Source organism: Hypanus sabinus, chromosome 4, assembly GCF_030144855.1.
Source record: "Hypanus sabinus isolate sHypSab1 chromosome 4, sHypSab1.hap1, whole genome shotgun sequence".
NCBI lineage: Eukaryota > Metazoa > Chordata > Chondrichthyes > Myliobatiformes > Dasyatidae > Hypanus > Hypanus sabinus.
Genome location: NC_082709.1, coordinates 100379757 through 100394365, shown reverse-complemented (window position 1 = coordinate 100394365; position 14609 = coordinate 100379757). Strand labels below are relative to the sequence as shown.

The window sequence follows — 14609 nt, the reverse complement described above, 5'->3', positions numbered from 1 at the left end:
CAACTGTCTCAAGTTTGAGCCAAAAATTTCCAATTTTGACTCGATAGGCCATGCCACTTGCTGCCATTGTTCAGCACCCAGTGTTCTGTGTTTTTTGTGCATAGGTGCATCTCCTAGCTTTGTGTCCACTTCGGAGGGAGCCTTTTGTCAGCAAATCTTCCATGTAGATCACTTCTGACAAGACTTCTTCAGACTGCAGAGTTTTTTATTTGGTAGATTTGTAGATTGCATATTTGGGTTAGAGTTGATTCTGAGTTCAGAGCTGATAGCAATGCTGGACTTCTTCCGATTTAGAAGGGACGTCAGTCTGATGTCTCTCTCGTCTGCTGCAGTTTCCATGCCCAACCACTACATTTATGGACAACCTTGCTGATGCAGGATGAGTACCTTGTGTCTTGTTTCTATGCTCACCCTTGCCATGGTGTAAGAATTGATGATTTGAAGGTTAAACTGTTACATCTGCTCCATCCTCACCTTTGTCCTTCGCCCTGTTTGATTGTTTTTGCAACAGTTTCTGTTTCAGTTAATCAGTTTAGTTCATGCCACTTATCATGTCATTGATCATCAATGTTATTTGCTTAATGATGCACTGGGCTACATACCTGCAAATTGGTCCTGTTTGTCGCCCGGTTCCGGGCAGCGTGTCAGATTGCCTAGGCCTGAACCCGTGCCCGCCGCTATCTCCTCCACCACCACTCCCCCCCGGCCCCTCTCCCCTGCTAAAGGCCGCCGCCTGCCCCCCTCGGTCGGAGGAGGCTCGGCCTGCGCTCCCCGCCAAACCACTCACCTGGCGCCGACAGGCAGAAGTCCAGGACGTACTGCTGCACCGCCATGGCTCCGGCTCCGGCTCCAGCTCCTGGCCATGCCGAGTGCACGCCGACCGAGCCGGGCGCGCATGCGCGCTGCGCCCAGGGGCGGGGCGGGGCGAGTGAGACCAGCTTCCACCCTGCAACCGGACTGCTTTCACACCCGTGCTGGAAAAGGAAAGCAAGGGAATCACTAGTTTTGCATGGAAAAGCAGAAGGGACAGGCTACAGTGCCCCTTCCTGGGTTGTCTCCAGAATCAGAATCAGGTTTATTATAGAAACATAGAAAATAGGTGCAGGAGTAGGCCATTCGGCCCTTCGAGCCTGCACCGCCATTCAGTATGATCACGGCTGATCATCCAACTCAGAACCCTGTACCTGCTTTCTCTCCATACCCCCGATCCCTTTAGCCACAAGGGCCATATCTAACTTCCTCTTAAATATAGCCAATGAACCGGCCTCAACTGTTTCCTGTGGCAGAGAATTCCACAGATTCACCACTCTCTGTGTGAAGAAGTTTTTCCTCATCTCAGTGCTAAAAGGCTTCCCCTTTATCCTTAAACTGTGATCCCTTATTCTGGACTTCCCCAACATCGGAAACAATCTTCCTGCATCTAGCCTGTCCAATCCCTTTAGGATTTTATATGGTTCAATAAGATCCCCCCTCAATCTTCTAAATTCCAGTGAGTATAAGCCTAGTCGATCCAGTCTTTCTTCATATGTAAGTCCTGCCATCCCAGGAATCAATCTGGTGAACCTTCTTTGTACTCCCTCTATGGCAAGAATGTCTTTCCTCAGATTAGGGGACCAAAACTGCACACAATACTCTAGGTGCAGTCTCACCAAGGCCTTGTACAACTGCAGTAGAACCTCCCTGCTCCTGTACTCAAATCCTCTTGCTATGAATGCCAACATACCATTTGCCTTTTTCACCGTTTGCTGTACCTGCATACCCACCTTCAATGACTGGTGTACAATGACACCCAGGTCTCGTTGCATCTCCCCTTTTCCTAATCGGCCACCGTTCAGATAATAATCTGTTTTCCTGTTCTTGCAACCAAAGTGGATAACCTCACATTTATCCACATTAAATTACATCTGCCATGAATTTGCCCACTCACCTAACTTATCCAAGTCACCCTGCATCCTCTTAGCATCCTCCTCACAGCTAACACCGCCGCCCAGCTTTGTGTCATCTGCAAACTTGGAGATGCTGCATTTAATTCCCTTGTCTAAATCATTGATATATATTGTAAACAACTGGGGTTCCAGCACTGAGCCTTGCGGTACCCCACTAGTCACTGCCTGCCATTCTGAAAAGGTCCCGTTTACTCCCACTCTTTGCTTCCTGTCTGCCAGCCAATTCTCTATCCACATCAATACCATACCCCCAATACCTTGTGCTTTAAGTTTGCACAATAACCTCCTGTGTGGGACCTTGTCAAAAGCCTTTTGAAAATCTAAATATACCACATCCACTGGGTCTCCCCATCCACTCTACTGGTTACATCTTCAAAAAATTCTATAAGATTCGTCAGACATGATTTTCCTTTCACAAATCCATGCTGACTTTGTCCGATGATTTCACCGCTTTCCAAATGTGCTGTTATCACATCTTTGATAACCGACTCTAGCATTTTCCCCACCACCGATGTCAGGCTAACTGGTCTATAGTTCCCCGGTTTCTCTCTCCCTCCTTTTTTAAAAAGTGGGATTACATTAGCCACCCTCCAATCCTCAGGAACTAATCCAGAATCTAAAGAGTTTTGAAAAATGATCACTAATGCATCCAGTATTTCTTCGGCTACTTCCTTAAGCACTCTGGGATGCAGACCATCTGGCCCTGGGGATTTATCTGCCTTTAATCCCTTCAAATTACCTAACACCACTTCCCTACTAACATGTATTTCCCTCAGTCCTCCATCTCACTAGACCCTTGGTCCCCTACTATTTCTGGAAGATTATTTATGTCCTCCTTAGTGAAGACAGAACCAAAGTAGTTATTCAATTGGTCTGCCATGTCTTTGTTCCCTATGACCAATTGACCTGTTTCTGACTGTAAAGGACCTATATATGTCTTGACCAATCTTTTTCTTTTCACGTATCTATAAAAGCTTTTACAGTCAGTTTTTATGTTCCCTGCCAGCTTTCTCTCATAATCTTGTTTCCCTTTCCTAATTAAGCCCTTTGTCCTCCTCTGTTGGTCTCTGAATTTCTCCCAGTCCTCAGGTGTGCCGCTTTTTTTTGCTAATTTATGTTTCTTCTTTGGACTTGATACTATTCCTAATTTCCCTTGTCAGCCACAGGTGCACTACGTTCCCTGGTTTATTCTTTTGCCAAACTGGGATGAACAATTGTTGTAGTTCATCCATGCGATCTTTAAAAGCTTGCCATTGCATATCCACCGTCAACCCTTGAAGTATCATTTGCCAGTCTATCTTAGCTAATTCACGTCTCATACCTTCAAAGTTACCCTTCTTTAAGTTCAGAACCTTTGTTTCTGAATTAATTATGTCACTCTCCATCTGAATGAAGAATTCCACCATATTATGGTCACTCTCACCCAAGGGGCCTCGTATGACAAGATTTCTAACTAACCCTTCCTCATTGCTCAATACCCCATCTAGAATGGCCTGCTCTCTAGTTGGTTTCTCAACATGTTGGTTCAGAAAACCATCCCGCATACATTCCAAGAAATCCTCTTCCTCAGCACCCTTACCAATTTGGTTCACCCAATCTATATGTAGATTGAAGTCACTCATTATAACTACTGTTCCTTTATTGCACGCATTTCTAATTTCCTGTTTAATGCCAACCCCAACCTCACTACTACTGTTAGGTGGCCTGTACACAACTCCCACCAGTGCTTTCTGCCCCTTAGTGTTATGCAGCTCTACCCATATCGATTCCACATCCTCCAGGCTAATGTCCTTCCTTTCTATTGCATTAATCTCCTCTCTAACCAGCAATGCTACCCCACCTTCTTTTCTTTCCTGTCTATCCCTCCTGAATATTGAATATCCCTGGATGTTGAGCTGCCATCCTTGGTCACCCTGGAGCCATGTCTCTGTGATCCCAACTATATCATATTCATTAATAACTATCTTCACATTCAATTCATCCACCTTGTTATGAATGCTCCTCGCATTGACACACAAAGCCTTCAGGCTTGTTTTTACAACACTCTTAGCCCTTATACAATTATGTTGAAAAGTGGTTCTTTTTGCTTTTTGTCCTGGATTTGCCTGCCTGCCACTTTTACTTTTCACCTTACTACTTTTTGCTTCTACCCTCATTTTACACCCCGTCTCACTGCACTTGTTCCCATCCCCCTGCCACATTAGTTTAAAGCCTCCTGAACAGCAGTAGCAAATGCTCCCCCAGGACATTGGTTTCAGTCCAGCCCGGGTGCAGACCGTCCTGTTTATACCTGTCCCACCTCCCCCAGAACTGGTTCTAATGCCCCAGAAATTTGAATCCCTCCCCCTTGCACCATTTTTCAAGCCACGTATTCATCTGAAATATCCTCCTATTTCTACTCTGACTAGCATCTGGCACTGGAAGTAATCCAGAGATTATTACCTTTGTGGTCCAACTTTTTAGTTTATCTCCTAACTCCCTAAATTCATCTTGTAGGACCACATCCCGCTTTTTACCTATATCATTGGTACCTGTGTGCACCACGACCACTGGCTGTTCACCCTCCCATTCCAGAATGTCCTGCAGCCGCTCAGAGACATTCTTGACCCTTGCACCAGGGAGGCAACATACCATCCTGGAGTCTTGTTTGAGGCTGCAGAAATGCCTATCTATTCCCCTTACAATCGAATCCCCTGTCACTATAGCTCTCCCACTCCTTTTCCTTCCCTCCTGTGTCACAGAGCCACCCATGGTGCAATGAACTCGGCTGCTGCTGCCTTCCCCTGATGAGACACCTCCCCCAACAGTATCCAAAACAGTATATCTGTTTATCACCAGCATGTGTCCTGAAACTAGTTAACTTAGCAGCAGCATAAGTTAACATAATGTAGAAGGAGAAGAAAATAATAGTAATAATAAATAAGCATTTCAATTACAGTATACGTGTATTGAATAGATTAAAAATCAAGCAAAAACAAATAATATATATTAAAGGAGTGAGGTAGCGTTCACGGGTTCGATGTCCATTTAGGAATCAGACGGCAGAGGGGAAGAAGCTGTTCCTGAATTGCTGAGTGTGTGCCTTCAGGCTTCTGTACCTCCTACCTGATGGTAACAGTGAGAAAGGGGCATGCCCTGGGTGATGGGGGTCCTTAATAATGGACGCTGCCTTTCTGGGACACCACTCCTTGGAGATGTCCAGGGAACTTTGTAGGCTATTTGAAGCCATGGCTCTGTGAAGCACCAGAGCTGGATCCTAAATTATTCAAAAGGAGACAGAAAAATAGAGGTGATATTAACTCAAGATATTATTGAATCTTATGTAAATAATTATTATGGATATTTATAAATATACACAGATGCTTTGAAAATGGTAATAGATTAGGGGTAGGACTGGTAGTGCCTGATACTAACATTAAAAAGCAAGTGAGGCTGCATGATGGCTTCTTGATGTGTACTGGTGAAATGACAGCGGGACTATCAGCTTCTCAGCAGGTGGAGGAAGGGAGATTGGTGTGAGTTGTAATATTGTCTGATCAAGCACAACAATCAGGAGTCTAAAAGATTTACACCCAAAAACAAGACCAGACATTATGTGTGAGATAATACAAAGCTTATTCAGTTTTAAAATGATGGGACTCTGTATGTTTTACTTTGATTCCAGCGCATGTTGTATTAGAGGGAATGAGCAAGTGGGATAGATTAGCAAAGGAGGCAAATGGGTGAGCAGAAGTGGACATTCAAATAAATTACAGTAAAGGAGAAATGAAAAACATTAAAAATTACATTTTAAATGGAGACAACATTAGGATGAAGAAAAAACAGGAAGACAACTTTATAATATCTGTAAAGAAGCAGGATGGTTGAGAAATGCAGGAAAGAGAAGGAGAGAAGAGGTGATAATATCGAAATTGAGGTTTGGGCACACAGGGCACATTGTTTTTAATGAAATACAATAATGTGAGATGTGAATATTGTAATCAATAAGAATTGGTTGAGCATGCATTGGTGAGGTGTCCAAGATATAATCTATAATCAAGAGAGGGGATGGATGATTTTAAAGTTATCACAGAGTAAAATATAATTTAACATTAACAGTATTTTGCAAAAAGGATCACAGGATTATTGCTTTAAATATATAGTGCAGTTACATAAGAATACAAGTTTTTTAATAGATGCAAATATAAATATGGGTGATTTACATATCCTGACCCACACTCCAGTTCAGAAGGCAGAGGTAATGTACCTTAAACTAGAGAGAATCTGCAGATGCTGGAAATCCGAGCAACACCCAGCAAATGCTGGAGGAGCTCAGCAGGCCAGGCAGCATCACAAACAGGAGAAAATGCACAGCTGCTGGAAACGCAGACACTGATGTTGCCTGGCTTGCTGAGTCCCTCCAGTGTTTTCTGGGTAACGCGCCCTAAAGCTGTTTGTTAACCACCATAAAGTCTCAGAAGGAGAAGAAGAATGCTAGAGAGGAGGCCAAACCGCGGCCAGGCTCCATGAAAGCAGAGGCAGAGCAAATTAAGCAGAGAAGAGGATATGTAAATGATGGGATGGCTCTGATTAACAGTGTAAGGTGGGAGTGGGGCTGACTCATACAGTGGGATATGTCAATGAATAACAAACCAAAGTGCCATGGGAACTCAGTCGGTCGAGCAGCATCTGTAGGGAGGGGTGCAAAACTATCCAGGTTTTGGGTCAAATTTGGCATGTCCCCGTCGATCGTCGTAAAATTTTATTGAAAACATGTTGTGGGCACAGTTCTGTGTATCAGAAGAACTAGCTTCCCCTCAATGGGGCCCGACTAAACTTCAGCAGCCAGCATAATCAAATAGCCTAACCATTCCAGACATCTTCTCTTCTTCCCTCTTCCAAAAGCCTGAAAGCACGTTCCACCAGGCTGAAGGGCAATTTCTTCTCTGCTGCTGTAAGACTATTAACTAGTTCCCCAGTGTGATAAGTTGGACTCGCGACTTTGTTATGTTCTTGTACCTGATTGTTTACCTGAACCACACTTTCTCTGCAGCTGTTATTCCACATCACTAATACATAAGCACAGTACAGCCCACGATTTTGCATGACCTAATCTGAGATCAATCTGCCCCTTCCCTCTCACCTAGCCCACCATTTTTCTACCATCCATGTCTCTTAAGTGACAGTAATGTACCGCCCTCTACCAGCACCCCTGGCAGCAGCTTCCAGGCCCCCTCCACTCTCCATGTAGTTGGGTGGTTCTAAAGCATTCTGTACCACTCTACACTACCAGTGTTCACTGCACGGTCCGATCTGAATGAACAGTGTGCATGGCCAGCTTTTCACTCTGCCTCGGTGCACATGACGATAATAAACCATTTCCAATTCCACACCCTGAGTCAGGACAGGACTGAGAGGGAAACAGTAACACTAACAGAGTAGAAAGAAAAGATTCCTTGTGATTTTGTGGACCACTTTCAAAGGTTTCAAAGGTATGTTTAATGTCAGAGAAATGTATACACTATACATCCTGAAATTCTTTTTCTTCACAACCATCCACAAAAACAAAAGGAGTGCCCCAAATTTAAATGTTAGAACCCCAAAGCCCCTCCCAGCTCCCCCCACCCACATGTTAGCAGCAGAAAAGCAATGATTTCCCCCCCCCCCACCAAGCACTCAAGCATACAGCAAAGCTTGACACTTCTCTCCTGTTTCTAGATCTCACTGCCTCCATCACAGGAGACAAACGAGCCAGTGATATTTACTATAAATATATTAACAAGCAACACCAACTCCCACAGCTACTTCCCACCTTGTCCTTGTAACAATGCCACTCCTTTCTCCTTGCTTCTCTGTCTCTATTACCATTTGCTCTAAAGATGACGCTCTCCGGGGCAGCTGAAGTGTTGTCCCTATTCAGGAACTATGACTTCCCTTCTGTTCTGCTCGAATCTCATGTCTTCTCTGTTTCTGACTCCTCTGCTCTCTCTCAATCTCCTCTTAGACAGGAAAGAGATAGAGTTTCTCACCCTTATTTTCACCAGACGAGACTGCACACCCAGCGTGTCTTCCTTTATCATTTCCACCAGCAAAACTGACATTGGCGAACCAAAAATATCACTTGCAAGTTGATAGAATTTTGGTTGTAGTACTAAAATAAAATATTGACTGCAATCCAATAAAATTTTGCTTGCAATTCAAAAATACTTAACTGCAGTCGTATAAAGATTTTGACGCTATCTTACAGAATTTTGGTTGCAAGACCAAATATTTTGGATCACAGTCCAAGTTATAAAAGTTTGTACATGTGTTACACCAGACTGAATTGAGGCAATGGCCAAAGTCGTGAAACCTACTACAGAATCTCCAGTTACAGGTGAACAGATGACTGAGTGTTTGGGCTCTTACCTGAATAAAACATCTGTTTCATAAAACTAATGAAAACAAAACAGATTAAATGTACGATCAATTTAAGCCTATTGAGAAGGCATGTGATAAAATGCAGAGAATGCCTGTGGGAAAGGGAAAACAAACTGGAATATGTGAGTCAAAGATAGGAACAGTTTGATTGAATGTGTGAGTGAGTGAAAAAAGTTAACAGGGCCAGTAAAGATGTGATTGTGAACTAATCAATTGGGAAAGAAAACCGAAACATGATAAACCACAAAAACTGTGTGACAGACAGAGTAAAAAGCCTAAAGAGCAAATTTTTGCATTAACTAAATGAGCGAACAGATAACAAGAAACGTGTTGTCAAGTGCATTGTATGGAGCTTTGAAGCAGACTGAAGCAGTATTCGAAAGCTCGGCAGGAATTTTAGGTGGGCAGCTCTGCCAGTGACACTTCTTGGAAAATACTCCCTACGTTGGACAATGAGACAATGCCAATCTCTGAATTGGCAGCTATGTCACAAGTTACTCCAGTAAAGACTAGGGAAGTGAAGACATGTAGGACTGAAGATGGAACCTACAAACGGCGACTGACAGTGGATTACCAAGCTTTATTGAGCAGCTTGTGCTTGAGCCTCCTCGGGGAAAAGCCATGTTAGATTTTGTGTTGTGTAATAACTCAGATCAGATTCCCAGAAACTTCAGCTATCTCTGCTCTGCCGTCATCCCTGCCAGTATCCTCCTCCAATCCAGCTGGACAAGCTCCTCTCCCTTAGGAAGCAGTGATCATAATTCGATTAATTCACCCTGCAGTTTGAGACAGAGAAGCGTAACTCACATGTATCAGCATCACAATGGAATAAAGAGAATTACAGAGACGTGAGAAAAGAGCTTGTCCAGCTAGATTGGTGGGGGATACTGACGGGGATGACGGCAGAGCAGAGATAGCTGAAGTTTCTGGGAATAGTTCACAAGGCGTGGGATAAAAATGTCCCACAGAAGAAGAAGCTCTCAAATGTTTCCTTTACATTGGCAAGGTCAAGTGTAAACTTGGCAACCATTTCACAGAACATCTATCCTCAGTCAGTAATAATCAACCTGAGCTCCAGATGCAGTCAATTACAACACCTCTTCCCATTCCCACATGAACTTGTCCAGAAATGGTCTAATATCACTGTCATATGAGGTGAAATTTGTCATTTTGTGGCAGCAGTACAGTGAAAAGACAAAACTACTTTAAATTAAAAAATAAATATAGTGCAAAAATGCTGAGGTGGAGTCCATGGGTTCATGGACCACTGAGAACTGATGGTAGAGCAGAAGCTGCTGTTTCTGAATTGTTGAGCGTGTATCTTCAGGCTCCTGTGAATCCTCCCAGACGCTAGTAATGAAAAGAGGGCATGACCTGAGTGGTGAGGGTCCTTAAAGATGGGTGCCAACTTCTTGAGGCACTGCCTCTTGAGAATGCCGTCAATGGTGAGGGGGGGGGGGTTCTGAGGATGCCCTCAATAGTGGGGGGTGAGAATGCCTTCAATGGTGGAGTGGGGGGGGGAGGTGAGAATGCCCTGAATAGTGGGGGGTGAGAATGCCTTCAATGGTGGAGTGGGGGGGGGGGTGAGAATGCCCTGAATAGTGGGGGGTGAGAATGCCTTCAATGGTGGAGTGGGGGGGGGGTGAGAATGCCCTGAATAGTGGGGGGTGAGAATGCCTTCAATGGTGGAGTGGGGGGGGTGAGGATGCTCTCAATAGTGAGGGGTGAGAATGCCCTCAATTGTTGGGGGGTGATAATGCCCTCAGTGATAAGGGGGGGTTGTGAGGATGCTCTCAATAGTGGGGGGTGAGAATGCCTTCAATGGTGGAGTGGGGGGGGGTGAGAATGCTCTCAATAGTGGGGGGGGGTGAGAATGCCCTCAATTGTTGGGGGGTGATAATGCCCTCAGTGATAAGGGGGGGTTGTGAAGATGCCCTCAATAGTGGGGGGAGGAGAATGCCCTCAATGCTGGGGGAGGTGGCTGAGTTTACATCCCTCTGCAGCCGCCTGCGATCCTGTGTATTTAAACCTCCATATGAGGATGTGTCAGGGTAGGCTACAGCTCAATGGAATGTATATTGAGTTCTCAGGTACTCTCCCCGCCCCTCCCCCCACAACTTACCTTCTGATTCTGCAAGTCCTTTCATTTTCACCCCCTTCTGGATTCATTCACACAATTCATACACAGGTTCTCCCACCCCCAATCTTGGTCACTGTTGTTCACCTCTCCCTTCTGTGCTAATGGTTATTATTGTTGCCTGTTTAGCTTGTGTTTCTCCTTCTTTCCCTCCACCATCTGTGTCCTGTCTTCACACATCATTCCCCCCACCTTCCTTATATGTTGTTTATTCTTTTCCCTCTCTTTCCACCTATCGATCACCTGCCACTGCCTTCCAACTCCACCCCTGCTCACCTGCCTGTTACCCTACACCCTTCTTCAGTCCATCAGTTACCTTGGAATCCTGCTTTGCCACTCCCCTCTCCTCTCTATGCTAGCCTTTTTGCCTCTCAACCGGAAAAGTTGACAATTTCTTTCCCCCACAGACGCTGCTCAACTTGCTGATTTACTCCAGCATATTGTTTGTTGCTCAAGGTTCCAGTATCTGTAGATAGATAGATAGCTTATTGATTCCATAGGAAACTGTAGTGTCAGGGTAGCAATACAAATGCACAGGTATACAATATACAAATATTAGAAAAATAATAAGAAAGAATAGAAAATAAGTTACCTCAAACAGTCTAACAGGAGGAGAGTCATTATAGAGCCTAATGGCCAAGAGTAAGAATGACCAGCAGTTGTCTCAGTCTATTACTAAAAGTGCTCCTCTGTTCAGCCAAGGTGACACGCAGAGGGTGAGAAATATCGTGCAGAATTGCCAGGATTTTTCAAAGGGTCCTTTGTACTACTATAGCCTCCAGTGTGTCCAGTTCAACTCCTGTAACAGAAGCAGCTTTTCTAATCAGTTTATTGAGCCTATTGGCATCACTTGTGTTGATGCCATTGTCCCAGCGCACTACCAGATAGAAGACTGGACTGGTGATAACAGACTGGTAGAACACGTGAAGGAGAGGCCTGCATACTCCAAAGGACCTCGGTCTCCTCAGGAAGTAGAAGCAACTCTGGCCCTTCTTGTACACAGCCTCTGTGTTGGTGCTCCACTCAAGTCTGTCATCCAGGTGCACCCCCGGTACTTGTAGGTCCTCACCACATTCACATCCTCATCATCAACAGTAACAGGGACAGTGCAGGCTTAGTCTTCCTAAAGCCCGTCACCACCTCCTTTGTCTTACTGACACTGAGCTGCAGATGATTCAGCTTGCACCATTTGACAAAGTCCTCCACCAGGGCAGTGTAGTGTCTTATGACTCCAAGGAATTGTGAATAGCTGAGCAAGTAGAATAGATATGTAAATGACTGGGCACAGCTAACTAACCATGAGAGGTCAGTGAAAACTAGAAACTCACCAAGTAAGATGCATATGTAAATGATGGCGTGAAGTTAACTAAGTGGGGCACAGTTCACTAACCAATTAGGCAGGTCTAACAACCCAAGGAGCTGAGTTCAGTGAATGATGGAGATGCAGTGAAATGAGAGATAAGCCAGTTAAGATTAGGGTATGGCTAACTACCAATGGGGAGTCACCAGTGAAAGTTGGGGGTGGCTCATCTTACCCATGGGAGGAGATGGTGAAACATGGTGACAAACAAGGCTAAGTTAATCCATGGGACAGTAACCAGAAAAAAGGTTGAAGGTCTGTTTTTTTTTACCCATTATCTTGGGAACAAGGATAACTTGCTTCCTCTTACGGTTGTGTGGGTACTGAGGTCAATTTGGGAACCACAGCTAGGACAGGAGACTGACAGGACGGCCAGTAGGATGGTATGGGAGATGGTACACATATTCTGGTATTCTTCTGGGGCTCAAAGTCCTAAATACTATTCTGAACGCTGCTTCTCCACTCTGAATGGTAACAGACCAGAGAAGGCTGGGGTCAGAAGTGTTGTATCCTTTCAGGGAGGCTTGAAGAACAACTGCTAGTCACTTCCCACGACAGAGACCAGAATAGAGTGTCTGCTTTGGGAGTCTGGCGAAGTGGCCTACCTAATTGATCTGTCTAAGTGTAACTACATCCTCACTGCTAGGAATATTGGCTTATTGGCGAGAGGCAAAGAGTGGGAATAATGAGGGCCTTTTCCTATTGGTTGCTGACTACTGTTGTCCTGTGGGTATTGGTGTTGAGACCGCTTCTCACAAGTGATGTCAGTGATTTTGAATACAGAATCGATGGCTTTGTGGCCGAGTTTGAGGACAATACAAAGACAGGTGGAGGAATGGGCAGTGTTGAGGAAACAGGGAGTCTGCAGAAGGGAACCAGGATGACAGAGCTGAGGATGAGCAGCAGGTTTACAAGTAGACGATGGGTGCTAACGTGAATGTAAGGAAGGACAAGCCAATGATTGGGCACAACTGCAGACGGAGCAAAAAGTTAAATTGTACACAGAGTCAAAATTCAAAATAGCCAAGAACGTGGGACTGAAGGTGCTGTACTTAAATGTGCGTAGTATTCGGAATAAGGTGGGTGAACCCGTGGTGCAATTAGAAATTGGTCAATATGACGATGTGGTCATCATTGAGTCGTGGCTGAAAGAAGGCCATAGTTGGTAGCTTAACATTAAAGGATATACTTTATATCGAGAGAACAGGCAGGGAGGCTGAGGTAGTGACGTGGCTCAGTTGGTAAGAGAAGGAATTACATCTTTAGAAGGAGGTGCTGGAGGGTCAGAGAATATTGAATCGTTGTGGGTGGAGGTAAGAAATTGCAAGGGTAAAAAAAAATTATGGGTATCATATTGTTGGCCAGAGGAAACTGAAGTCTGGTGAAGGGCGGGGAAGCAGACAACTCAGTTGTCTTTATTTTCCCCCCCCCCCATTTTTTGGACTCTGAACTGATTCTTGCTCTTGGATAATCTAACCAGAGCAACTGAATGTGGACACAGGAACTGATCTGCTAAATCGGAATTGATTCTCAAACAAGTAGCTATTTGTTATGTACAGGGCATGGACTCTGAACTGATTCTCGACTCTGGGACAATCTAATCATTGCAACAAAGCTGAGACCAGTCTCTGAGGAGTAGCTACTTGTTTTGTAAAATGCCAGACCTGCAAACAGTGATCTTGTTAGACTCTGTCTGGGTTGCCCCATTTAACTGGTTTGGTCCTGTCATAGTGTAAAGGCACAAGTACACGAGACTGGGTTGGGCAGAGCTGTGAAACAATGTTGGCTGTAGCCCTGTACAATGACCAGTAAGAAGGTGACCCCGGTAGGTCAGGTGACCTTGAGCCAATGGGATGGAGATGCAATGGTTCAATTGATGAGGAACAGAATAAGACTCAGGAGTTCCAAATACACAGACTCAGTTACTCCCCAGCAGCCAGAGACCAACCATCGCAGATAAGGAGGACCCCACGGACACGTGGAGATTGGGACCATGAGGAATGCCTGGCCACTGTAGACTCCTTTCCCAGGAAATACCTTTTCTCTTCATTGACTGTTCATGGAGGATCAGGGAATCATAGTAGGGTGCACACAGGTGGATAAGATGGTGAACCCACATGTTTTTTAGTTGAAATAGTAAGTTACTTGTTGGTAAACACAGATTCTCTGTGCCTCACTGATCATTATTTCAAGGGGTGATTCTTGTAACAATATCTAGACCTCCAAATAGCAGCCCAGATGTGGGGTTTGAGAATGCAAAGGGAGCTGGAAAAGGCATGTAATAAGGGTAATGACACAATTGTAATGGAGGGCTTCAACATCCAAGGGGATTGGGTGAATCGAATTGGTGTCAGATCACAAGAGGGAATTTGTTGAATGCCTATGAGATGGTGTTTTAGAGCAGCTTGTGCTTGAGCCTACTTGGGGAAAAGCTATCTTAGATTGGGTGTAATAACCCAGATCTGATTAGGGAGATTAACATAAAGGAACCCTTAGGAGGCAGTGATCATAATTTGATTGAATTTGTACTGTAATTTGAGAGGGAGAAGCATAACTCATATGTATCAGCATCACAATGGAATAAAAGGAATAATAGAGGCATGAGGGAAAATTTTGCCCAGGCGGATTGGAAGAGGATACTGGCGGGGATGATGACAGAGCAGAGATGGCTGAAGATTCTGAGAATAGTTCTCAAGGTGTAGGATAGATATGTGCCACAGAAGAAGCAGTTCTCAAATGGCAGGCGTGGGTAACCGTGACTGATAAA

At 44.7% G+C, this 14609-nt stretch overlaps 2 protein-coding genes across 2 annotated transcripts in view; both read right to left on the bottom strand.

Annotated features, from left to right (window-relative positions):
• The window catches only part of sms (spermine synthase), a 58609-nt gene extending 57669 nt beyond the window's left edge, over positions 1-940 (bottom strand). Inside the window, exon 1 of the mRNA XM_059967736.1 lies at positions 788-940. Within this exon, the coding sequence (XP_059823719.1) occupies positions 788-833 (46 nt within the window). The 5' untranslated portion in view covers positions 834-940. The remainder of the gene's footprint in view (positions 1-787) is intronic.
• A 4057-nt stretch (positions 941-4997) lies between these two features.
• mbtps2 (membrane-bound transcription factor peptidase, site 2) overlaps positions 4998-14609 on the bottom strand; it is a 57562-nt gene continuing 47950 nt past the window's right edge. Inside the window, exon 10 of the mRNA XM_059967725.1 lies at positions 4998-5202. Coding sequence (XP_059823708.1) covers positions 5162-5202 — 41 coding nt within the window. The 3' untranslated portion in view covers positions 4998-5161. The remainder of the gene's footprint in view (positions 5203-14609) is intronic.